The 23,374-nt window shown below is 45.6% G+C and overlaps 9 protein-coding genes across 9 annotated transcripts; 4 read left to right on the forward strand and 5 right to left on the reverse strand.

Moving 5' to 3' along the window:
- Positions 1 to 7,272: 7,272 nt before the first annotated feature.
- Positions 7,273 to 11,232, reverse strand: CCR75_006631 (uncharacterized protein; the record flags this gene model as incomplete). The annotated part of the gene is made up of 2 exons (XM_067964699.1): positions 7,273 to 9,648; positions 9,730 to 11,232. 2 exons carry the CDS (start codon positions 11,230 to 11,232, stop codon positions 8,032 to 8,034), a joined length of 3,120 nt encoding a protein of 1,039 aa, XP_067814305.1. The 3' UTR covers positions 7,273 to 8,031.
- Positions 7,276 to 8,048, forward strand: CCR75_006632 (uncharacterized protein; the record flags this gene model as incomplete). Its single annotated transcript, XM_067964700.1, has 5 exons — positions 7,276 to 7,309; positions 7,470 to 7,604; positions 7,685 to 7,779; positions 7,839 to 7,957; positions 8,026 to 8,048. 4 exons carry the CDS (start codon positions 7,276 to 7,278, stop codon positions 7,884 to 7,886), a joined length of 312 nt encoding a protein of 103 aa, XP_067814302.1. The 3' UTR covers positions 7,887 to 7,957; positions 8,026 to 8,048.
- Positions 11,233 to 11,627: 395 nt separating the features above from the next.
- On the forward strand, positions 11,628 to 13,562 carry CCR75_006633 (uncharacterized protein; the record flags this gene model as incomplete). Its single annotated transcript, XM_067964701.1, has 1 exon — positions 11,628 to 13,562. One exon carries the CDS (start codon positions 11,628 to 11,630, stop codon positions 13,560 to 13,562), a length of 1,935 nt encoding a protein of 644 aa, XP_067814303.1.
- Positions 11,642 to 16,082, reverse strand: CCR75_006634 (uncharacterized protein; the record flags this gene model as incomplete). The annotated part of the gene is given in 6 exon segments (XM_067964702.1): positions 11,642 to 14,025; positions 14,092 to 14,805; positions 14,867 to 14,897; positions 14,964 to 15,827; positions 15,891 to 15,978; positions 15,998 to 16,082. The coding sequence occupies 6 exon segments, from the start codon at positions 16,080 to 16,082 to the stop codon at positions 13,783 to 13,785; spliced, it is 2,025 nt and encodes a 674-aa protein (XP_067814308.1). The 3' UTR covers positions 11,642 to 13,782.
- Positions 16,083 to 16,276: 194 nt separating this feature from the next.
- On the forward strand, positions 16,277 to 18,404 carry CCR75_006635 (uncharacterized protein; the record flags this gene model as incomplete). Its single annotated transcript, XM_067964703.1, has 2 exons — positions 16,277 to 18,341; positions 18,391 to 18,404. 2 exons carry the CDS (start codon positions 16,277 to 16,279, stop codon positions 18,402 to 18,404), a joined length of 2,079 nt encoding a protein of 692 aa, XP_067814309.1.
- A 445-nt stretch (positions 18,405 to 18,849) lies between these two features.
- CCR75_006636 (uncharacterized protein) lies at positions 18,850 to 19,164 on the reverse strand (the record flags this gene model as incomplete). The annotated part of the gene is made up of 1 exon (XM_067964704.1): positions 18,850 to 19,164. One exon carries the CDS (start codon positions 19,162 to 19,164, stop codon positions 18,850 to 18,852), a length of 315 nt encoding a protein of 104 aa, XP_067814306.1.
- A 478-nt stretch (positions 19,165 to 19,642) lies between these two features.
- On the forward strand, positions 19,643 to 22,715 carry CCR75_006637 (uncharacterized protein; the record flags this gene model as incomplete). The annotated part of the gene is given in 10 exon segments (XM_067964705.1): positions 19,643 to 19,768; positions 19,831 to 20,082; positions 20,101 to 20,294; positions 20,350 to 20,399; positions 20,483 to 20,574; positions 20,638 to 20,786; positions 20,846 to 20,942; positions 21,014 to 21,072; positions 21,149 to 21,209; positions 21,287 to 22,715. 10 exon segments carry the CDS (start codon positions 19,643 to 19,645, stop codon positions 21,488 to 21,490), a joined length of 1,284 nt encoding a protein of 427 aa, XP_067814307.1. The 3' UTR covers positions 21,491 to 22,715.
- CCR75_006638 (uncharacterized protein) lies at positions 21,660 to 22,610 on the reverse strand (the record flags this gene model as incomplete). The annotated part of the gene is made up of 1 exon (XM_067964706.1): positions 21,660 to 22,610. One exon carries the CDS (start codon positions 22,608 to 22,610, stop codon positions 21,660 to 21,662), a length of 951 nt encoding a protein of 316 aa, XP_067814300.1.
- Positions 22,643 to 22,942, reverse strand: CCR75_006639 (uncharacterized protein; the record flags this gene model as incomplete). Its single annotated transcript, XM_067964707.1, has 1 exon — positions 22,643 to 22,942. One exon carries the CDS (start codon positions 22,940 to 22,942, stop codon positions 22,643 to 22,645), a length of 300 nt encoding a protein of 99 aa, XP_067814301.1.
- Positions 22,943 to 23,374: the final 432 nt, after the last annotated feature.

Genomic DNA, 23,374 nt, shown 5'->3' on the forward strand with positions numbered 1-23,374 from the left:
ATGAAGCAGTGGCCACTGACTCGTGAACAGGTACTTGCGATCGATTAATTATTTATCGATAGATTCAAAGAGGGCCGGGTAAGGGAGTCAAACTTCCCACATAGCTCTCCAACCTTCTGTGTGCGAAAGGCCACAGGAGGGTGGCGGATAGTGCACGCATTCAATTAATTGGTTGCTGCAACGTTACAGGCTCAAACGCCGATACCTAGAAAAGAAGTGGTCGTGGATGGTAATGTCTAAGAGCACCACTTCTTGGGTGCATCGTTGGAAAACACGGCGTACGCCCTGATCCCGAAAAGACTACGGCAATTACCGACTAGCCGGTTCCAGTCGATGTCAAGGGACATAGAAAGTTCCTTGGGCTAGCGGCGTACTTGCAAAGGTACCCACGCAATTATGCCGAGATAACAGTTCATCTCTCTCGTCTCTTAAAAAAAGACGAGAAATGGTTATGGAACGCTGATTGTCAGTGTTCGTTTGAAGGCCTTCTGCGTTTAATGGATCATCTGATGAATCCATCCAATAATTTTATTAAAGAGTAACCAGCTTATATCGATCGTCATCCGATCGGTACACGACGCGCAACGGCTTACTGTACTACACAGCCGTTGCCGGCGACACTCCACATGGCGTCGTCCCAACTCACAATGATCTGCGCTTGCGCATCATGTATGCGTGCCGCGATGCACCAACAAGTGGGTATCGTGGATGTGAGAAATCTTATCTCACAGTAAGTCACGACTTTTACTGGCCCTGCGAGTATCAGTTCGTGCGCAAGTACATTCGTGCTTGCGAGGTATGTCAACGGTTGAAGTCTAGCCCTTCATCCCGTGCACCTCTCCAACCTCTACCACTTCCGGCAGAGTGTTGGCAGTCCGTATCTATGGACTTCGTCTTCGGATGTCCCATGGACGACCACAAAAACAATGGAATCCTTGTTTTTTGTAGACAGATTCAGCAAGATGGTACATCATGTTGCAGTTCCAGAGACGACCACGGCTCTGGGCTGTGCCCGTGTCTTTATCGACACTATTCAAACTCCATGGGTTACCCCGTGAATTGGTCTCGGATAGAGATCCAAGATTCACGGTGGAGTTCTGGCAATCCGTATTCCGATCTTTCGGAACACGGCTGACTATGTCAACTTCTGATTATCCAGAGACAGATGGTCAGACGCAGGATCCTCTAGTTTGGGGGGGCCTCGCACGATAAAACCATTTCTGGCTCATGCTCATCACGCTTCGGAGTTACCAACGACGCGAGTGATGTCGAAGCAATCGACATCGAAGATGAGAAAGATCTCATAGCAGTGCGCTTTGTGCGCACTGGAAAAGATAAAACAAATGAGTCAGCAGAAAAATTTCTGCTGGCTCGAGAATCAGTAATCCGTTTCGTAAGGATTTCATTGCTAACGCAGTGGACCGATAGAAACGGAACGCAGACAAACATGAAAGAGCAATTGTTCTTTCATTTAAAATTATTGACCTATTACTACTCTTTACGGTAAATTTACCTAAGCGTGTAGTTACTAATATGGGTAGCAGTAAACTACTACCAAAGTTCATTGGGCCACTCCGTGAACTGAATCGCGGAGGCAATGCGTACACAACAGAATTGCCACGTAGAATGCAAACGCATCCTATGTTTTACTTTGGTCGGCTCCGCCCGTACCGTCAGTACACGGTTTCTCCCAAGGACGGATCTGACCACCCTTTTCAAGAATCCCTAAAAGATTCTTGTGGTCACGAACCAGATTCTCATGCTGAATCTGGAGATTCTCCTGTCGGTTCCGAAGATCCTCGAAACTGCGATAAGCTGACGACAGCTCATCACGAAGAGCGTGATATTTCCGGTCGTACTCCAACATTGAGTACGCACTCTCCGAACGGTTTTCCAACCGTTCGATATAGTGAGCCTGCATCGTCTGCTCCAACGAGTGACGCTTACCGCGCTCGTGTTCAAGACCGTCCTCCAATACATGGAGGTAGCGGTCGCGTTTGTCGACTTCGACCCTTGATCCGACACACGGTTCGGATCTATTTTTACCTCCTCCACCACAACCATTGGTCGATTTCCGCGGTGGCCAACGATTCCTTGTGGAACGTATTCAAAACCACCGTGATGTGAAGGGGCAGCGAATGAGTTATCTGGTTAACTAGCGCGGTTATTCACCTTCGCATGACAGATGGGGGCCTCGTTCCCAGCTGGTTATTGACGTTGAGGGCCTCGTCTGTTAGTATAACGAGACTCATCAGATGGATTAGAGGGTCCATTGAAAAACGCGCGCCCCTGGCGCGTGTAAATCTATTGCAAAAAACGTCAATCGCATCGGCATCTCAATAGAGATGCGAGCCCTTCCCCAGGGGGAAGAAAGGGAGTATTCATCTCCTTTCACTCGTTTCGTATTGTCGACACAACATGGACACGGGTCGCCCTACGTGAGGCATGGAAGTCCTGCCTCACGAGACGACCGGTGCAATTTTAAACCTTGCACCGGTTGGATTCGTTTCTCAAACTTAACGCGAATTGCGTTAGGACTTTGAAGCCGCATCCAATGTCTTTGACATTGGAAAAAAACGCGCTTCAGGCTTGCATTAACGAGATTTTATCTCGCTTGTTGTTGCCACTATACCATCGATGCTTAAGAAAACCATCGAGGTAAAAATCTTCCTTAGCGCAAAAGTTCTTCGCGCTGGGATCCAGGCCATGTAGCTTTGCCGCAATAAATAAAGGATATTAATTGTGAGGAGTTGTCTCTCCAGACAAGTTACTGACTAGCCGTTCGGGTAAAGCCACGGCTTTTTCTCAGGGTAAGACGAGACATTTTATTGTATGTACTCGGACACGGACCATGCGTCATTACGCACGGCCCTAAACAGTCCACACCTCTCGCAAAGAATGGCGAGGTGGCTATCCTTCTTTACGGAGAATAATTTCTTCGTAGAATATAAACTAGAACGACTTAATGTCGTCGCTAATGCGTTATCACGCTGACCCGATTTCGAGCCGGCTGTGCACTCGAGCAGTGAAAATAATCCCACTGTTGCAACACTCATTACAAGTGTTCCATCATCACCTCTGTTTGATGACATAAAAAAGCCTACACAGAAGATAAAGACCTTCTCCATTTAATCGATCATCTCATGAATTCATTTAATAAATCTTTTAAAGATTTACCGGCTTTATACCGATTGTCGTCCGATCGATACACAACCCGCAACGACTTACTGTACTACATAGCCGTTGCCAACGACATTCCACGTGTTGTCGTCCCTACTCACAATGATTTGCGCTAGCGCATCATGTATGAGTGTCACGATGCACCAACAAGTGGGCATCGTGGACATGAAAAAACTTGTCTCACAGTAAGTCGCGACTTTTACTGGTCCCGTTAGTATCACTTCGTGCGCAGGTACTTTCGTGCTTGCGAGGTATGTCGACGGATGAAGCCTAGCCCTTCATCTTTTGCACCTTTCAAAACTTTCCCACTTCCGGCAGAGTGTTGGCAGTCCGTATCTATGGACTTCGTCTTCGGATTTCCCGAAGACGACCACAAAAACAATGGAATCCTTGTTTTTGTAGACAGATTCAGCAAGATGGTACATCATGTTGCAGTTCCAGAGACGACCACGGCTCTGGGCTGTGCCCGTGTCTTTATCGACACTATTCAAACTCCATGGGTTACCCCGTGAATTGGTCTCGGATAGAGATCCAAGATTCACGGTGGAGTTCTGGCAATCCGTATTCCGATCTTTCGGAACACGGCTGACTATGTCAACTTCTGATTATCCAGAGACAGATGGTCAGACGGAACGCGTAAATCGCGTCCTCGAAGAAATACTTCGAGGTTACGTCCAATCGTATCCGAATTGGAGCGAGTTCTTACCGATGGTCGAATTCGCCACCAACAATTCGGTGCATGCGTCTACAACGCATACACGGTTCTTTGCGAATAGCTTATGCCATCCCCGCATACCCACCCAATTAGAGGGATCCTGTAGTTTAGGGGGAAGGGTGGACTCGCACAAGCAAAACCATTTCTGGCTTATGCTCCTCACGCGTCGAAGTTACCAACGACGCGAATGATGTCGATGTCGAAGCAATCGACATCGAAGATGAGAAAACTCTCATGGCAGTGCGCACGAAGCGTACTGAAAAAGACAAAACAAATGAGTCAGCAGAAGAATTTCTGCTAACTTAAGAATCAATAATTCGTTTCGTTCAGGATTCCATTGGACCGACAAAAACGGAATGCAGACAAACATGGAAGAGCAAATGTTCATTCATTTAAAATTAATGATCTAGTGCTACTCTCTACGATAAACTTACCTAAGCCATTAGTCACTAATGTGGGTAGCAGTAATCTACTACCCAAGTTCATTGGTCCTTCCCGTGTACTGCATCGAAGAGGCAATGCATACACATTAGAATTGCCATGTAGGATACCAACGCATCCTACGTTTTACGTTGGTCGGCTCCGCCCGTATCATCAGTACGCGGCTTCTTCCGGGGACGGATTTGACCACCCTTTTCAAGAATCCCCAAAAGATTCTTGTGATCGCGAACCAGATTCTCATGTTGAACCTGAAGCTTCTCATGCCGGTTCCGAATATCCTCGAAACTACGATGAGCTGACGACAGCTCATCGCGAACAGCATGATAGTTCCGCTCGTACTCCAACATGGAGTACGCACTCTTCGAACGGTCTTCCACCGGCTCGATATGGTGAGCCTGCACCGTCTGCTCCAACGAGCGAAGCTAGCCGCGCTTGTGCTCAAATCCGTCCTCCAAATCATGGAGAATGTGATCGATTTTGTCAATCCTCGAAATTCGATCCGACATACGGTTCACATCTAATTTTCCCTCCTCCACCACAACCATTGGTGGATTCCCACGGTGGTCAACGTTTCCTTGTGGAACGTATACAGAGCCACCGTGATGTGAAGGGGCAGCGAACGAGTTATCTTGTTCGCTGGCGTGGTAATCCACCTTCACATGACAGCTGGGAGCCTCGTTCCCAGCTGATAGCTGACGTTGAGGGCCTTGTTCGTTAGCATGACGAGACCCATCCGATGGATAAGAAGGTCCATCGGAAACTGGCGCTTTTAAATCGATTGCAAAACGTCAATCGCATCGCACATCTCGATAGAGATGTGAGTTCTTCATCAGAACGAAGAAAGAAAATAGACATCCCCTTTTACTCGTTTCGTGTTGTCAACACAACACGGACAGGGATCACCCATCGTGAGGCATGGAAGCCTTGCCTCACGAGACAACCGATGCAATTTAAACCTTGCTCCAATTAGAGCTCGTTTCTCAAACTTAACGCGAATCGCGTTAAGTCTTTGAAGCCAGGCTTCGCGTCCAATATCATTGGCATTGCGAATGAACGCGCTCCGGGCTTGCATCAGCGAGACTTTATCTCGTTTGTTGTTGCCACTGTACCAGCGATGCTTAAGAAAAGCATCGAGATAAAGATCTTTCTCAGCGCAAAAGTTCTTCGCGCTGGAATCAAGGCCATGTAGCTTTGTCGCAACAAATTAGGGATATTTGTTCTGAGTAGTCTTTCCAGACAAGCTATTTACTAGACGTTCGTGCAAAAGCCACGGCTTTTTCTCAGAAGCAAGACGAGACATTTTAGTGTCTACGCTCCCCTGACTGGAATCCACTGAAGCAGGGGTACCGCAAGAATTTTGATAACGATGGCTTACGCCATCATCATCACCACGCACAGAAATATGGACGGGTGACGGCACAGAAGATTATGCTGGCGATGAGGAATCATCCTTATCGTCGGTTTCGAACATGCTGTAGCGAATTATACCAGCACGCTACCCGAATGAGCCCCCTCATTCAAAGGCTCATTGTCAGCCGCCTGACGATGATCAGGCGACTCTTCTCTTATCCCCGAGTCGGCCATGTCGTCCGACTCGCATTCGTAGTCGACCTCAAAGGAGGGGTCGCATTCACGTGGTGTATCGCCACGTGCACCCCGCAACATTTAGAGTTGCGGGAGAAGAGACATTACGGCAGACGGAACGTCTGCCGCAAGAGACAATAATGCGTCGCCCGCGGCTTCATGAATCGAAGCCGAAGGCGCCGCACTATTCGCATACCACATGGACTTGTTAATCATGCGATAGAATTAAAATTGATGATTTTGACCAATCAACATCCTTTTTTTAATGAAGTGGTCTTATAGTGAGCAGTCTGTTAAATGCCAGTCAGAGTGATTGTCGGTTATGGGAGGGGTGACGTAACGGGGTGCATCGTTTCATGAAATTAACACTTAAAGGTTGTTAATTAATATATTATCTAAAAGGTAGATAATATTTGGAGAGTAAAAATGAAACATAGTAATATTCGAAAAGCTTATTTATTGAAAGATAAAGGCCATTATATCTACTTTCTCCGCGGTCCAGTCAGCGCTGGACGCGCGCAAAGAGAGAGACAGATAAGACTTTATTACATGTTTCGTATTTATTTATAATTAAGTTAGTATTAAACAGATAGAAACAGAAGAACTTAAAGTAAGTGTCATATAGAGAGCCTTCCTCTGCACGTACTAGTGTACGTGAACTGACGTGAGGCACCACTCGCACTGAGGCAGTGCGAAGTAGACTTGTGCTGAAATAGTACAATTCGGCAGTGCCCCGTTACATTCTTTGCCTGACATCCCCAAACCTGACACCTCGATGCACTTAAAGTACTCGCAAAATGATATCCTTCATGGCAGCACTAAGCATAGCACCTTTGATTCCTGGAATTTATAATGGTTTCTGCTCAATCTCTCACACCACTTCCAAAATGTTTACTTACCTCAACTTACTCTACTTCTATTACCTTATATTTTCATTGAAATCTTATTAAGTATTAGATATAAGGTATCCCAATAGAATTGATGACGGTGGATGGCCAGATCCATGAAGTAACAAAGATATTAATTAGCGAGGGATCAGATAGCAGAGAAATGACGGTATACATTTGTGTTCTTTTTCACCCTATGCAGTAGAATATATAAGAATATTTCCGAGACTTTTATAATCAATAACATATAAACATTGTAAATATTTCCTGCTATTCAAATAATTTAAAATACACGTTACAACCGACTTTAATTTCTACAGGTGCACTAAGGGAATATGATATATCATCGTTCCAATGCCAAATCATATCTCAATTCTAATCAGTTCAAAAACCGTGCCTTTTATTAAACGGAAGCGGCTATTAAAGTTGAAGAAAAGGCTTGATAAGGCACAGACATTATTTTAAGAAATGTCTAAGAAACAGGTCGTAGTTGGTAGCGCCGGTGCGCGGGCTGGCGGAAGCATTTCTAACCTTAATTCGCTAATCAATCTAAGAGAAATGCACTAAGAAAAACTGAGGTTGCATTCTTCTGTAAGCGAGAAAGGAACGCTTGTACACTCCAACGGGTTGCATTTATTGCATTCATTTCTATTCTGCTGCAGCTACGTACTTGGAGAGCCACTTGCTTGAATCTGAAGGCCTTCTTGTTCTTGCTAGCGCGACGGCCGCCCTTCGTGCGACTTCTCTCATGGTGTCCTATGGAGCAAGCAAGGCGGCCACTCATCATTTGGTTGCCAGTGCTGTGTAAGGTACTGAATTCTTAACACTTGGATATAAGGGATGCTTACCAGTCATTAATTCAGGAGTTAATTACCAGAGAAGTCTTCCGTCTTGGGTGTGCTTCCGACGACTATTGATACGCCGATGAATCGAAAGTATATAGCTGACGCTGACTTTTCAACTTGGACCAAGGTATAGTCAAGCATCACTTATTCCATAAACTTTCTAACGAAATAACCATTCAATCGTAGGCGGAATACATTGCTGCAAAGATGTTCGAGTGGTCGAACGCTTCATAAGCTGGGCAATTAATTACTGCAACTACTCACGAGAACAAGACGTCCTGGAATGACATTGGCAACCCATTCAAGTAATTACACTAAATGAATCAGTCACTGCTTGACATTTGCTTTCATTCATTACATTCACGTTCACCAGTTTTTTTCAGATCTCTTGCGACAGTTTCGCACTAATTGCAAGATTGCGCTTAAAGTGGTCACAGAATGCCCAGAAGACACGCTTGAACTTGCGCGGATTTTCCACGCAAAGTGGTGTTGAGATATTAATGAAAAAATCAGTTCGTGCGCGTGCGCTGACATGTGAGCCCAAAAAATTGCTGTCGGACAATAAGCGACTTATAAGCGATTCACTACGTTGTCGTCCGTAGTAATTCCAGCAAGACCGAACGACCTCCGCAATCTTATCAATCAAGTTTACAGCCATGCCCCCCGCCGCAGCATTAAACAGTGCAATGAGGACGTGATACTGCATGTCTCGTTCAAAAAGGAGCATCTGAATTTGCTTGTGAAGCAGTAATTTACCTGCAAACTCAGGCCCCTGAAGTAAATTGCTTGGGGTGCGAACGATCTGACCGTATAAAGAGCCCAACTCAAGCAGAAGGTCGAGAGTGGCAGCTCCAGCTTCGAAATCCTGGGACTTTAAAGTATGCAATGCTAGCGTCAGCACATCTTCCAATTGGTTCGAGCGGGCTAAGGTCGACGGATGGTGGGTGCCACAGGTTATAACTAAAGCAAAAAGCGCAATCGACAGTCCGCTGTGTTCATGAGAACTGCCATCAGCTGCCAGCTTCCTCATAGAATTTTTACAAACGATAATCATCACACGCTCCAAGCTTTTTGCTGTCGCCTCATCATCGCCAGTGCAAGCAATAATACTTTTGATGACACATAGGTAGGAGGCATTATGACTCTTCGCAAATTGTTCAATCAAATCCGGCATGATTGCCGATGCCAGCTCTAGCGCTTGAGATCGTAAAGATTCAAAAACACCAACCAAAAGCGTACATAATTGACCTGCAACTTCTTTACAACAGCCATAGACCCGCAAAATTGTTTCCATGACATTCCAATGCTTTTGTAGCAAACTCAGAAATGGGTGTGGGATCTCTTGCGCCATTTGGACTGGGATCTTTGTCGCTAAAACAGTGAGATGATCTAATGAATCACATATACATTCTATGGAGCTTTCATCCTTTGTGTGCACTTGACTATGCTGGTCTACAAGGCCCGCAAAAATAATAATACCAATTTCGTGCACTATAAGGGAGGCATCTTTGTAGGATACGGTGGCAAGAATATGACAGATGGACTCTGCGATAAGCTTTAGGTTGTCGCCTGTCAAATGTGTTTGCGACGACCCACGTACAGCCACAAAATTCACGCGGTACAGATTTACAAGTGCATCCATCCAAAGTGGATTAAAAAAGTGCGAGCCACAGCGAAAAGTGAGTTTCCGGAGTGCTACAGCGCCTACGTGATCTTGTTGGCGGCGCTGACTTGGCAAATAACTAGAATCATCTTGAGACTCGAAGCCATTAGAAATGATTCGAAATGCATAAGTATTCAAGTACTCCGGATTTCTGGCAAACCAATGTCCAGCCACACCAAGGAATATTGTAACTGTGCGAGACAGTGCTCGGTGAGAAGGATTTTTTCGTGACAAATTTTCAAATAATCTTGGCACTAGATTCGTATCTTCTTCGCGAATGAATTTTGATAGCGCACTTAGAGCATGTACATAAACTTCCGTTTGCTGCCACCACTATAAACGAGGTTGATCACAAACAATGCCAATAGATACCATAGTGAGCAAAATGTACAACCACTACATTTGCAAACGTACATTCGGCGGTAGAATCATCCCCGAATCATAGGCTTCGTACTGTTGCAAGATTGCGTTAATCGCGTCAACGATAAACTTATCCTCGCTTGCCGCTGTGACTGTAGCAAGTGCGCGAAAGACGTTTCGAACCTTGCTTCGGTATATAAAAAAACGATCCATGGCAGCCTCGGGAAAGGCTTCAAATCCTTCCGGATATCGGGTCCGCTCAATCAAAATCACGAGCAGTCGCGAGATAAACGTTTCAAATACGTGCATACGCTGCTCGTGTTTTCCTGATATATAGGTGCGAAAAGCAATCCAAAACTCCATCGTTTCGTTCGATACATCGACGTTATTAAGCGACGTAAAGAATAACACCTCATTAAGAAATTCATACACTAAAGAACCAGGTCGCATATCAAGTGTATAATCGACAAAGTATACAATAAATGCTTGCCCACACTCCGATATCGCTCTGACAAAGCCTGCAATGCAAAAGTCCAAACTTTTCTCGGACACTGTCATGCATTCTTGGATCCTCTTCCCTAAAGCCACAAAATTATGCATGACGAGCTCCATCAACTGCACATGCTCATCATGGTGGCAGACGCAAACTATTTCATGCACAAGTTGCAGTGCGTATACATACGATACTGGCACCAAAGCTTCACGAAAAGCACGTTCTACTACTCCGCGCTCGAAAATAACGGAAGGAAGCACCGTGCCATGCTCGATCCAGCTAGCATATGCTTGCAATACTAAACCTCTCAGCTGTAATTGCTTATCGTTGGCATCAACAGCGGTAGCAAGTGACGACAAGACACGACAAACTACATTCGCTGCGCACTGTTGCACCATGTCTTTGCACTGAATGCGCTGGAATTTGGAAAACTTCACACGCTTATTGCCCACTTCTTCCGGAATTACTTTTAACGTATGCAATACAGCAAAATGAGTCAATGCAGTTGTCACACTATCACAAATTTGATGCTCTTGGTTTTGCACAAGCCATTCTACGGCATCAATCACGGTGGCCTTGCCTTGAGGTTCGTGAAATCGGAGCAATATGACTGCAATCGTAAGAGCCAAGTGCGTTTGCACAGCATGCTCCTCAAGAATGCCGTTTGGTCCAGTAAGGACATTCCAGACATCCTGTGCCATTTGACCAAACTCTTTGACTACCAGCTCATGCTGAGCGTGTTCCTCGGACGTCCAATTGGCTCGATCATCCATCTTGTACTTTGGGATATACGAGGCTACATGAAAATAAATGGTCGATGCCGAGAATATACGCTTCGCTTGCTGAAAGCTATTAAATTCAGTATTGCCACCGTTGACGATAGGCGTATGAAGCACAGCAAGCGCTGTCGGCGCCGCTTCGGGTGAGCGTTGGAACTGCTGCAGTAGTGCGTCGGCACGCCGACGAACGCGGGGAGAGCTAAGAGGACTGTAGAGCTGAAGAAGCGTATCAGACACCATTTTTTCGGAAAAAAAGACCATCTCCATCGCTTCAGGTGTCGTCATGATGAGCGAAAGCGAGAATTGTCGTAAAAGGCTGGACCTGATTTGATAATCACCGATTGTTTTAAGCTCTCCCCGATTTGGCCTTCCGAGCCGCTATTCGATTCTAAATAATAAATTAAAAAATATTGGCACAGCCGTGATGTCTGCGTTTTTTGACGATTCCTAGCGGCTTTACCGAAGACTAAAGCAGCTTGCAAACGAAAAAGGGTACCCTTGTTCAGGTACGTTTTAATTAGCCGTATGTGATTCGTCGATACGCTTCCCGTTTAAGTAAATGAGGGCACATCGATCCACTTGAGAAGGTATTTACTCTCAGGCCGGCTTCGTGTCAGCAAACTCAGCCAGGCGTTTGGTGGCAGGGACATATAAAAAAATTCCTCTTGAGCGTTCTTATCATGCCGTTGAAGAATGTGGTGGCGACAGCGCTGGCTGCACTCATGGCCCTCCACGATGTTGGCGCTGCCTTTTACGTCCCAGGTGTGGCACCTGAGTCGTGGTCTGCAGGTGAGACTGTTCGTCTGAATGTAAACAAGATCACGTCGACAAAGACACTAGTACCGTACGAGTATTACTACCTGCCCTTCTGTAAGCCAGCGTCTACGAGTGAGCAGCAGGAAAATTTGGGTGAAATCATGGCCGGCGATGCGATTATGAATTCGCTCTACAATATGCAGATGGAGAAGGACGCGATCTGTCAGGTGCTATGTAAGCCCATGAAGTACACGCCCAAAGAGTCTAAAGCTTTCATTGACATGATTCAAAACGAGTACTACGTGCAGTGGGTTGTCGATAATCTTCCTGTATTGTACCGTGATCCGACAGACTTGCAACAAGCGGGATCATTCAAGCGCGGCTTTCCCGTCGGCGAGGTAGATGAGAATGGAAAGTACCTTTTGTACAATCACGTGCGTATCATTATTTCAGTAAGTCCAGACCCTTACGCTGAGCCGAGTGATGGACCGAAGTGGCGCATTGTGGGCTTTGAAGTCGTGCCCACGTCGATTCAGCACAGCTTTGAAAATGAACCCTTACCTGGACAAGAACTTGACTCGAATACGTGTGGAAAATTTGTCAATGTTGAAGAAGTTTCACAGGGCAGATATCAGTACTTGGACCCAGATAATGAGACAACGGTGCTGTATACGTACGATGTCCAGTTTGTCAAGTCGAACATTGTATGGGAGGAACGCTGGGACCGGATTATCAGCAGCAAGAGCTCAAACGACCAGATTCATTGGTTCTCCATTATCAACTCGCTCATGATCGTACTTTTCCTTACCGGAATGATTGCGATGATCATGTTGCGCACACTTCATCGTGACATTGCCCGCTATAATGAAGTGCAGACTACTGAGGAGGCACAGGAAGAATCAGGATGGAAACTTTGTCATGGCGACGTGTTTCGCCCTCCTCAGTACTCTCCGATGCTGTTCTCTGTCGTTGTTGGTACGGGTGTACAGGTTTGTGCGATGAGTGCGTCGACGATGGTTATTGCGCTCCTAGGTCTGCTATCGCCTGCTAATCGCGGTTCACTCTTGACGACGCTCCTATTGCTCTTTGTTTTCATGGGTAGCTTTGCTGGCTACTACTCTTCGCGAACGTATAAAATGTTTAATGGAAAGGATTGGAAGAACAATACGATCCTTACCGCTGTGCTGTACCCTGGCTTGCTGTTTATAATCTTCTTTCTGCTGAATCTCGTGCTATGGGGCAAAGCATCGTCGCAGGCCGTTCCATTTGGAACGCTGTTCGCTTTGCTTGTTTTGTGGTTTGGTATTTCTGTGCCATTGGTATTCCTCGGAAGCTATTTTGGCTTTAAAGCTGCTGCAATTGAACATCCCGTGCGTACGAATCAGATTGCACGTCAGATCCCGGAGCAGGTATGGTACCTGTCTTCACCGTTTAGCATCTTGGTTGGCGGCATTTTACCGTTTGGTGCCGTCTTTATCGAGCTATTTTTCATCATGTCGGCGCTGTGGCTGCACCAGATTTACTACGTGTTCGGCTTTCTTTTTATTGTGTTGCTAATTCTCGTGGCTACGTGCGCCGAAGTGACGGTCGTGATGTGCTACTTTCAGCTTTGTGCAGAAGATTATCGCTGGTGGTGGCGCTCTTTTCTTACTTCGGGCTCTGCAGCTGTGTATCTCTTCCTCTACTCGTTCCTGTACTTCTCTACAAAGCTCAATATTACAGCGTTCGTCTCGGGAATTTTGTATTTTGGCTACATGTTCCTGATTTCGGTTACGTTTTTCTTTCTCACGGGAACGATCGGATACTTTGCTTGTCTCTGGTTTATACGCAAAATTTACGGCTCTATTAAGATCGACTAAATTGTCTGTAAGCTGACGACATATAAATATAGCTATTGGCTAGCAGCTGAAGTTGTAAGTGCGAATTAGTGGCATCGTCATGCTGCTATCTAACAAAAGATATCTTTGAATAAATGTTGAGGCTACAGCAGACAAATGGTATTTTTTTACTCTCTAATACTTTAGTAGCTGTTTGTTGTCGTTATTAGTTTTAGGAGTTGTGTAAATGGTGATAACGAATTCAAAGCGTCCGCCATTCTGTCAACCACGAATGCTTACTTACTAAACTTTTGGCACAATTCTGCCAGGTACGAACAAGTTCAATCGAAATGTCAGAACGAAAGCCAACCGCTGCTAGAATCAAATCAGTCGGTGTGGCGATTAAATCAGCAGGCGTCCCAAGCTTTTGCAGCTCCAATCGCTGCAAGATGTCAGCCTCGCTTATAATATCTGCCATCCAGTCGTTAACTTCATCAAGGCGAGCCTAATGGATAGACATGCTTCATAAGTGAAGACGTTACCTGCCAAACAACACAAATCTTGTACTTACCTCATCAATTAGCTTGTTAAGCCTCTCCTGCACCATCCGAACGGATGGATCCAATGGATTCAAAAGAAAATGCACGGTTGCATTAACGGAAGCGTCCGCCAGTTCCCGACGAGTCGTTATGCCAGCCGTTTGTAGCCATTTGGCAGCCGCAGCACCCGTAATTTGAGCCACTTCGTCATCAGTAGAGCCACACCCGCCGCTACGTCCAGCCTTTCTTAAATTGATACAGGTCCATGGGTCTTTATCCAAATCAGCATTCTCTGCTTCTTCCGATGATAAAATACGCGCTTTTTTGCAGGCATCGCAGTACACTGTAGTAGCATCTTCTATCTCATCCTCGGAGACTTCATCGGTATCCCCTTCATTCGGAACGGACTTCTGGGTCAGTTTATTATCCTTAAGAAAAGCAGATATCACAGCTTTCGTTTGAGCGCTTCGGTCAAGGCGGATTAATGCAGCATTTGCCGCTGCACTACGAAGGGAGCTTGGAGTCGCTCTGGTGGCTGATAACGCAGGAGTTGAAACGGATTCTTCTCGTTTGGGACTCGAAGACTCGCGGCCGACGTCTATTTCCTCATTCATGTCTGCGGACGTGACATCAGAAATAGCCAGCTTCGTTTCCGGTGGACTTTCCACATCTGCTAACAACGTAGGGTCACCATTAGTTTTTCCGTGCTTTCTCTGCTTCCACGACTTGTACTCCTCTTCATTTGCCTAACGTTTCATTACAATACTAGATGAGTTATGTTGATTTGAGCTGACGTGTGATACCAACCTTTGCCTCCATAGCTTTCTCAGACATAGTTCTGCAACGTTCCATTCCATATCACGTATAAGTCGTACAGCTTTTATACTGCAAATATTTAACGTACCGCGTACGAGTGTCAATAAACGCCCAATCTACTTCAGGTACAAGGTACGCTAGCCCAGCTGCTACGTCTCCATTGTACATATGCGCAATGCTCCAAAACACTCTCGTCGACACTTGAGCCATATTGAACGGCTTGAGCATTTCACGTCCAGTCTCGCCACCTGATAGCAGCACATACTTTAAAACGGCTTGTAGCTCCTTCGTCCTTAATAAATCCACGATTTCTTCCTTCCACTTGCGCGGTGTCTCTTTAAATCGTACAAGCAATTTTGCAGCACTTCCGTCAGCACGCCGAGCTGTCAAAAGCTCTTCCGTCTCAAAATTATGGCCCAGCGCTGCATTAAGTCGAGCAGTTGCTAATGTCAATTCATACTGATGCACAACGGCATTTTTGGCCGCGGCACGGAAAAATTTAGCGGCTCGCTCGTGCGTTTGTTCACTCACGGCATTCACCAAACTTATCGCAACATCCTCCTTCGACGTGAGGTTGAGAGCCTTCCTACGGCGGGATTTATGCAGTACTTCATTACCATTTAATACATCTTCCGATATCGCTGAATTGGCCTCAATTAAGCTCCCAAGCTGCTGTCCTCTTCCTGAAATTTTCCGTTTTGGCGGTGCTTTCTTATTCGAGCATATTGGTGAATTCAACATGTGCACACCGCCTTTAAGCGATTTTATGGATGGCTTCTTTGTTGCAGCTGGCTTCGATCTCGCACTTGTTTTTGCTGCAGCATGAGCACCAGCAGTTCCTACTGTAGCCGATACACGTGAGCTGCTGTCCACTACAACCGTATCATTGGGCTCAAAGATACATTTAATCAAAGTTGAACTATTAACTTCGATTTTTTGTGGTGGAAAGCCTCTGCGAACTGCAACACAATGCGTCATGCCGGTGCTTTACTTCACAAGAGCATTATTCACATACATGTAAGAGAATCGGTCGCCTTCAATGCCAATTCTTTCGATGCCAATTCTGCAAAACACAGATTCATGAGCCCATAGCACAGCTACTACTTGCGCATTCCGTCAAACCTGTAAATGTATTGGCTTTTGCCTCTGGATCCACTTGAAGCACCACCTGCTTGCCACACGGCCCGCGAAGACGGATACTCCACATTATATTCTTTTCAATAGGTCACCAGACGGAATTTTCGCGAAACTTTGCTCGGGCCATTCCACATTGTATTCTTTTGAGTAGGTCACCAGACGGGATTTTCGCGAAATTTTGCTCTTGGAATCAAATGCAAAAATAAAACAGCTATACCCGTCAACTTTTGAGTAACAATATATTGTCATTTATAAACAATTTTCATGACCAACCTGAGCTGGCAGGAGGCACTAGCGCACAAATCGGATGCAGCCACGAAGGAGTGGATGGCGCTAGAACGTCGTTATCATTTGAAACAAAGAAACGAGGACAGTGCGACACATGAGAAACATATTTCACTTTTCTTGAGCCTGTCGGATCCGGAGTTACCAACACGCTTTCGAGGCCAAGTGGAGTTGGAAATGACGCTACCAAAATTGTACCCGATGGAAGCTGCTGGCATTGATTTTACACAGTGGAATAGTCGACTTTCGTACGAGCAAGTTCAGGTGCTAAGTTCGGCAGTAAATGCGAGAGCTCTGGAGCTATGCGGCAGCTTTGCGATGAGGAAGCTACTAACCTGGATCGACAATAATTTTTGGCCAGTCATTGCCCCGTTTGAAACAGGAACAGAAGCGACCAAAGAATTGGAAGCTGGTAGAACGCTACAGTCTCATCCGACGGTTATAGAGGCTATTAAGGCATCGCCTTCGTCAGTTCAGACGAAAAGAACAAGAAGACGAGGCCCGCCACCCTGTCATTTTTTTAAAAGAGGGAAGTGTAGAGATGAAAACAGCTGCAAGTTTTTGCACACAACAGAGGGAAAGCCGAAAACTAGAAGTGGTGGCAACGCCCTCGACGTCGATTGCTGCGAAGCTGATCAGGCTCAGCCTATTAAGGAAGTTCGACCCGTCGCAGTATCAGTCTTAACAACTAAGGATAAAAAAAAACAAAGATGCAAATTTAATGCGCTTGACAATTGCCGCAGTGCCGACAAGTGTAAATTTGCGCATGAGCGAAAGGGTTCGGGAACAAATAATGTCAGTCAGCTGCAGATACTAAATGTTTCACCAAGTGATCAAGTGGATGGTGGTATTGCAACGATGAAGTTAAATACAGATGTAACGATAAGAAGCGCTTCAGTCAAATCTGACCATAGAACTTGTAGCAGTGGCATGCATAAAGAAAATATCAATGAGTGGTCCGAAGCACAGCAGCGAGCCCTTGATATGGCTCTTAAGAAGTATCCAGCTGCAATGGACAAAGCTGAAAGGTGGTCAAATATTGCAAAGGAAATACAAGGCAAGTCGCTGAATGAGTGCATTGATCGTTTTAAATTTCTTTGTAAGATTATTCAGCGCCGTGTGGGTCCCATTGCCGCTGCCATTTCACGCATAGAAATCTCGTGTGAAGTGATGGAAGCAGACCCAATTGAAATCGAAGAAAACGCAAAGAAGAATTCTGAAATTACACCTTGTGAGCAGCGTGTAATGATCGAAGCCGATCCAAAGATTAAGGGCACTCAAATTCGCCTTGAAAATTTGTTTCTACACCAAGTTGGAACGCTTGTTGCCCATCGACTTGTTTGTCAAGTCCAGTGTGCGCACTGTCCGCTAAAATTTGACGCTTTGTTGACATTGACTATTCCTGAGGTTCAGAAATGGTGTCCGCGATGCAGTGTGCTTCATCATGTGCTGATGAGGCCAGTGTTTGCTCATACGCAGAGCGATGTGCTAGCATACATTGACACTGGAAATTGCTTTATTATCGACGTCCTACCTTCGGATGTCTTAGCCACTTGCTTGGAATGCGGATGCGAAGCATTGTTAAAGAAGGTAGCGCCAGCGCAGCGATCGGAGCAAGCATGTTATAATTGCCATGTCAAACTTGCTGTCATGTTTAAGCGCTTTGTTGCTGGCAAAATGGAGGGATCAAGGGCCAAATGCCGTCATTTGAGTGATAATACTGCAGTCAAAAGTGTTAAGAGCTTGAAGAATGGGGTCAAGCCGGTCATAGAAACGTTTGTATTGGGCCAGCCACTGCCGCAAAATGGAGCATGCAATCATTATAAGCACTCACTGCGCTGGTTTAGATTTCAATGCTGTGGTAAAGCGCTTCCATGTGATGTATGTCACGACTCGAGTGACTGTCTTGAAGCTAATTTGGGAAAGTTTGCCAGTCGGATGATCTGTGGCTTGTGTTCAAAGGAACAATCGAGCTCCATCAAAATGTGTTCGTGTGGAAACGATGTATCGTCGAAAAAGAATACCTCACGATTTTGGGAAGGTGGTGCAGGTTGCCGGAATTTATTGCAAATGTCGCGCTCTGATAATCATAGGTATCGGGGAATGAAGAAAACAGAGAGTGCAAAATTTAAAAGGGTTGGTGCAGAAGGAAAATTGCGTCGTGATAGTACGCAATAACCTTTTTCATTAATCTGGTATCTACATTTGACTTAAATATTTCCAATATCACCAAATTCGGTAATATTGACGCAATTGTATTTACACAATCTTTGTAGTATTGATGAAAGATTTTAGTGCCTATTTACTTTACGTTAACGGCATGGAAAGCTCCGCAGTCATTACCCCCGTCTCCGCACATGGCTGTCACAGCTCCTGTTTTCATGTGCAGCTTGACACAATCTACCTTTCCTTGTGGCGTCATACGGCTAAAGATGCGTGTCTGTAGAAGAATTGTCTCCATATCTTTCATCTGAACGAGAAAATAAAATGCTTGGCCTGTTTACAGCCAATTCCACATCGTATCGATGGACTTGACCATCTCACGTATAGCATCAAATGAAAAGATCTGCTGTGTCTCTACATATTTCCAAACGACGATATCGCCAGTCTTTTCGTCTATCACGATCGCCAAGAATTATCTGAGCACCTTCGTCTACCAAGCCACCGGCACGGGCAATGTAGTAACCGGTCATGGCATTGTCGCCAGTGATCATCACTGGACGAATATCGCCCTTTTTGAGTGTCAAAATGGCCTCTCGCGAGTCTTCTTTAATCTCATTACGAAACATGAGTAAGCCTGCTAATGTCAACGAGTGTTCCGCCGCGTCGCGGTCACTAAGAAAAGTTGCTAGGGTCATCTCTTCCATGACTGGTAACTCTTTGTATGCAATACCCAGCACGTAGCATCCAGTTGCTCAAAGTTTTCTACCTCTAGTCAATAACGAATTTGTACTCGATGCGATCGACTGTTCGGTACGTAATATTAAGCTGCAATTCTATTCTGGCTAGCGATCACTCTGCAGCCATTTTTGTGGCGACCTTACCCGATTGTCAAGCTTATATCCATGACCAAGCATTGGCAACATGATACCGCAGATATAGTGTGAAATAAGAATAATTATGTTTGTCGGTGTAGTGTTCAGCCAATCGTAGGATGTCGAACCCTCACGTAACCACAGCAATTGCTTTAACTTGCTCACCTCGTCAAAATTGATCAGTGACGTGATAATTTGTAAGACGCATTCGTTATTTACGGAAATAAATTGTTCGTAAAACTGAATTCGCAAATTTGTCAATATCAAAAAAATATTTCACTTTAAATAACTTTTGTTGCTCCGCTTCGAGATGGTGCTTTCGCGCATTAAGGTCGTGACGACGGCGCTGCATCGGCAACGTCTAGTTCAAACTTCACGCTTTAATTTTTCAAATGAAGCCACAGATGCAGCTGCTGCTGCATTACGCTTGGCAAGTGTGCATACCTATCATAAAAGTATCCACCTTTGGTGTTAATTGGCTATCAATGCTTACGACAGGGATTCAAGAATGCCCAGGTTGAGGAAGACCCATTGAATGTTAATAAGGGGGAAGGAAATAAATTTCCGAAGGATAAGAGCGCTCCTCAACTGTCGGCGGAGAAGCAGTTCGTGCCGCCCGCCAGAAGTTCCACTCAGCCTCTGTGGCTCACGCAGGACCATCCCGTGACAGACTTGTCAGGCTTTGCACCTAAAATTGTTGTTGTCGGGGTTGGAGGAGCTGGCGGAAATGCTGGTGTGTCATCTTCACGCGTTTAAATTCTTTAATAGATAGCTGACTGTGGAACATTCGTGGTGGACTTGACGGCAGTGAACAATATGATCGCGCGTGGTCTGCAGGGTGTAGAGTTTTTAGTGTGCAACACGGATGCACAGCATTTGCGCACGACGTTGACGGAAAATCGCGTGCAGATGGCCCCAGAATTGACTGGAGGACTGGGATGTGGTGCCAACCCTGAAATTGGGTGAGCACAGTGCATGTCATTTGGGAGCAATGGCTATTATTTATGTTTTTTTTAGTCGTGAGGCTGCAGAGGCTGCTATCCCTGAGATTTTAGAGCGCGTGCAGGGTGCAAACATGGTTTTCTAGCAATATGGTCAGCTGGTTTGAGGTATTCGATTCATGCCGTTGTGTAGGTGTTTGTTACTGCAGGTATGGGCGGTGGAACGGGTACAGGTGCAGCCCCCATTATTGCTCAGGCAGCTCTAGATGCTGGCATTCTCACAGTAGCAGTGGTCACCAAGGTGAGAAAGAGGTTTCGCATTTGTGATCTGTGTTTGAGAGTTTCACCCTCTCTTGCAAACTAGCCATTTCGCTTTGAAGGTAATAATCGCGCTAAGCTCGCGGCACAAGGCCTCACGGAGCTAAAAGATAGCGTCGATACAATGATCGTGATTCCAAATCAAAATCTGTTCAATACGTCGAACGAGCGCACTTCGCTGATGGATGCATTCAGGTACTGGGACCATTTCGTTCCGTAGACAAAGTATTCTGAAGATGTTGCTCTGTTTATAGAATGGCAGACAATGTGCTTCTGGACGGTGTTAAGAATATTTCTGATTTGATGGTTATGCCTGGGCTCATTAATCTTGATTTTGCGGATGTGCAATCGGTACAAATCTGTATTATGTCGTTTGGACTGCGCACAAGATATTTTAGTGACGTGAGTAACTTTACTATCAGGTGATGCAAGATATGGGTAACGCAATGATGGGAAGTGGAGAAGCTGAAGGAGAGAATCGGTACATACTGTTATATTTGACGAGCTGCTTCAAAAGTGATCATATGCATTCCTGCTGGTCGGGTTGATGTTTATAGAGCTTTGCGCGCTGCTGAAGATGCACTGGCGAATCCTCTTTTGGGCGACATTTCGATTAAGGTAATTTGTTAACTGTAAATGAAATAGTACTAAACATGTTATCCTGCTTGTTTAACTTGTTCAATTTGCATGAACAGGATGCCAAGGGAATGATTGTTAATATCACGGGTGGCTCAGATCTTACGCTTTTTGAAGTCGACGAAGCCGCGGAGCGAGTGACGCGAGAACTCGATGATTCTCATGCTAATATTATTTTTGGCTCGACGTTCGACGAATCGCTTGCTGGTAAATTGCGCGTCTCCGTGGTTGCTACTGGTATCGCCGATCCCGAAAAGTTATAGAATCCCGCTAGTGGGAGCCAAAAAGGTATTAGTTGGGAAATTGCATCGAAGTTGAATAATACCAATATTCTGCTTGGTACTGGAACTGCTTAATACTTAATTTTGCACAACGCTTTGCCGAAATCTATAGCAATAGCTCTTGCGATACTTTTCAAACCTACACAACTGTTTAAAATGCGTATTCGTTGTCATCGATAGGGAAATTCGCTCGTTGCGATAGACGGTCAGGGGGTAAGGAAGAGAGTGCCTCATTCAAATCGTAAGAGGCCCACATGGAAGTGAGTCGGACAACCACTTCTTCGCATGTAAGATTAACACCTTTGGGCACCACGACTTGCTTCATCGCTTCTTCTAGAGAAACACCTTCGTCATAGCAGCGCTGGTCGTCAAACCTTTTGTCATAGCCGTCCTCATCACTGTCCGAGTAACCCATGATGGGGTCTTCCGACTCGTTTGGCTGTGTCGAGGCGTCGTCCGACCTCGTACTACTGGTGCTCATTCCTTTACTATTAGAAAAGATCGACTTGGTCTGACTATGTGTAAAAATGGGCTTTCGAGACGACTTGCTGGCGCTGAACAATTCTCGGCCGATCAATGACGGCGAAATAAGCGACGCTGGTTCTGGAACGGGCCTCACTGGATTATCAGCCACAGCGTACGACTCGAGCGAGAGAGATTTACTAATTTTCGATAAAATTGAGCCATTTAAGGGCTGTGCGCCTCGAATGAGGAACGGTCGCATCATGCCTTTGACGCCCTCGTCACAGATGCTGCACTTCGGAAGGTCATTGTATACGCGCTCGACAAGTAGCTTGAGAAAATCTTGCAGAGACGCGACGCGATAACGCACCACGGAATTTGTTCGCATGAGCGATTTACTCGGGAATCGAAAGGAGCTGATCGCACGGTTAAAGCTGGCGCAATTTGTGCAGGACACACTGCGTGCGGCGAGCTTATGCTGAATATCCTTGCGCAGCTGCAGAAACTGTGAGTAGCGACGATTAACGGTCCACTCTTGATTAGTAGGCTGCACAAGCATGCATATACTGTATAGCGTGTGCGTGGGCCGATTGAGCGCTGCCGGGATAAACACCTGTACTCCGCTCTGGAACACGTCCATGGGGTAAACGCCTGATGGATCACTGCAAGGTGTCAGCTCACTTCTCCTTCTACTTTCTGTAGAGAGTCGTCAAATATTTGCACGCAGGACGCAAGCTTTATGTAGTACAACGTGGCACTGTACGTCGCCTGTAGAGAGTGACGTGGGGTGGTCGATTGGACTGTGCAGACGCTAAAGTTTGATACCGAGCAACCGAAAGCTGGCTCGTTTGCGTCACCACGACAGGGTAGCTGTACGCCACTGGTACGGCGATATTGATTCGAATTTCGTATACTTTGTCGAATGTGCATGTGGTTTCGAATCGTTTTCTCAGGGCCCTGCTGACCGATCATACATATGAACGCGACACAGATGGCACCTTTCTGATCTTAGATCGTCAGAAAGTTGCTTTCATAAACCATTTCAATTTCCACATTAAATTTATAACAATCCGAGATCAGTTGGCAGGTTGTATTTCAATTTTTACATTAAATTTATAACAATCCGAGATCAGTTGGCAGGCTATCACCTTCTTAAGACTTTCAGAAAAGCGGATACAGTACAGACGATGCCTTGCAGATTCTGCAGATATTTAGCAGACTGGCATAAGATGGAGCGTTTCATATACAAATATTGGTAATACGGTATGTTGTTGTCCACTCGAAAAGCATTCTTTTATGGTGTAATGCAAACTATTCATGTTAATATGGCTTTCGGTATCAATACTTTAAATGCACGTCAGCGATAAGAAATAAACCGCCTTGATCAAAAAATCTAGTGAAAGC

This window comes from Bremia lactucae (assembly GCF_004359215.1).
Source record: "Bremia lactucae strain SF5 chromosome Unknown BlacSF5_NotPlaced_200_SHOA01000120.1_2678225bp, whole genome shotgun sequence".
Classification (NCBI taxonomy): domain Eukaryota; phylum Oomycota; class Peronosporomycetes; order Peronosporales; family Peronosporaceae; genus Bremia; species Bremia lactucae.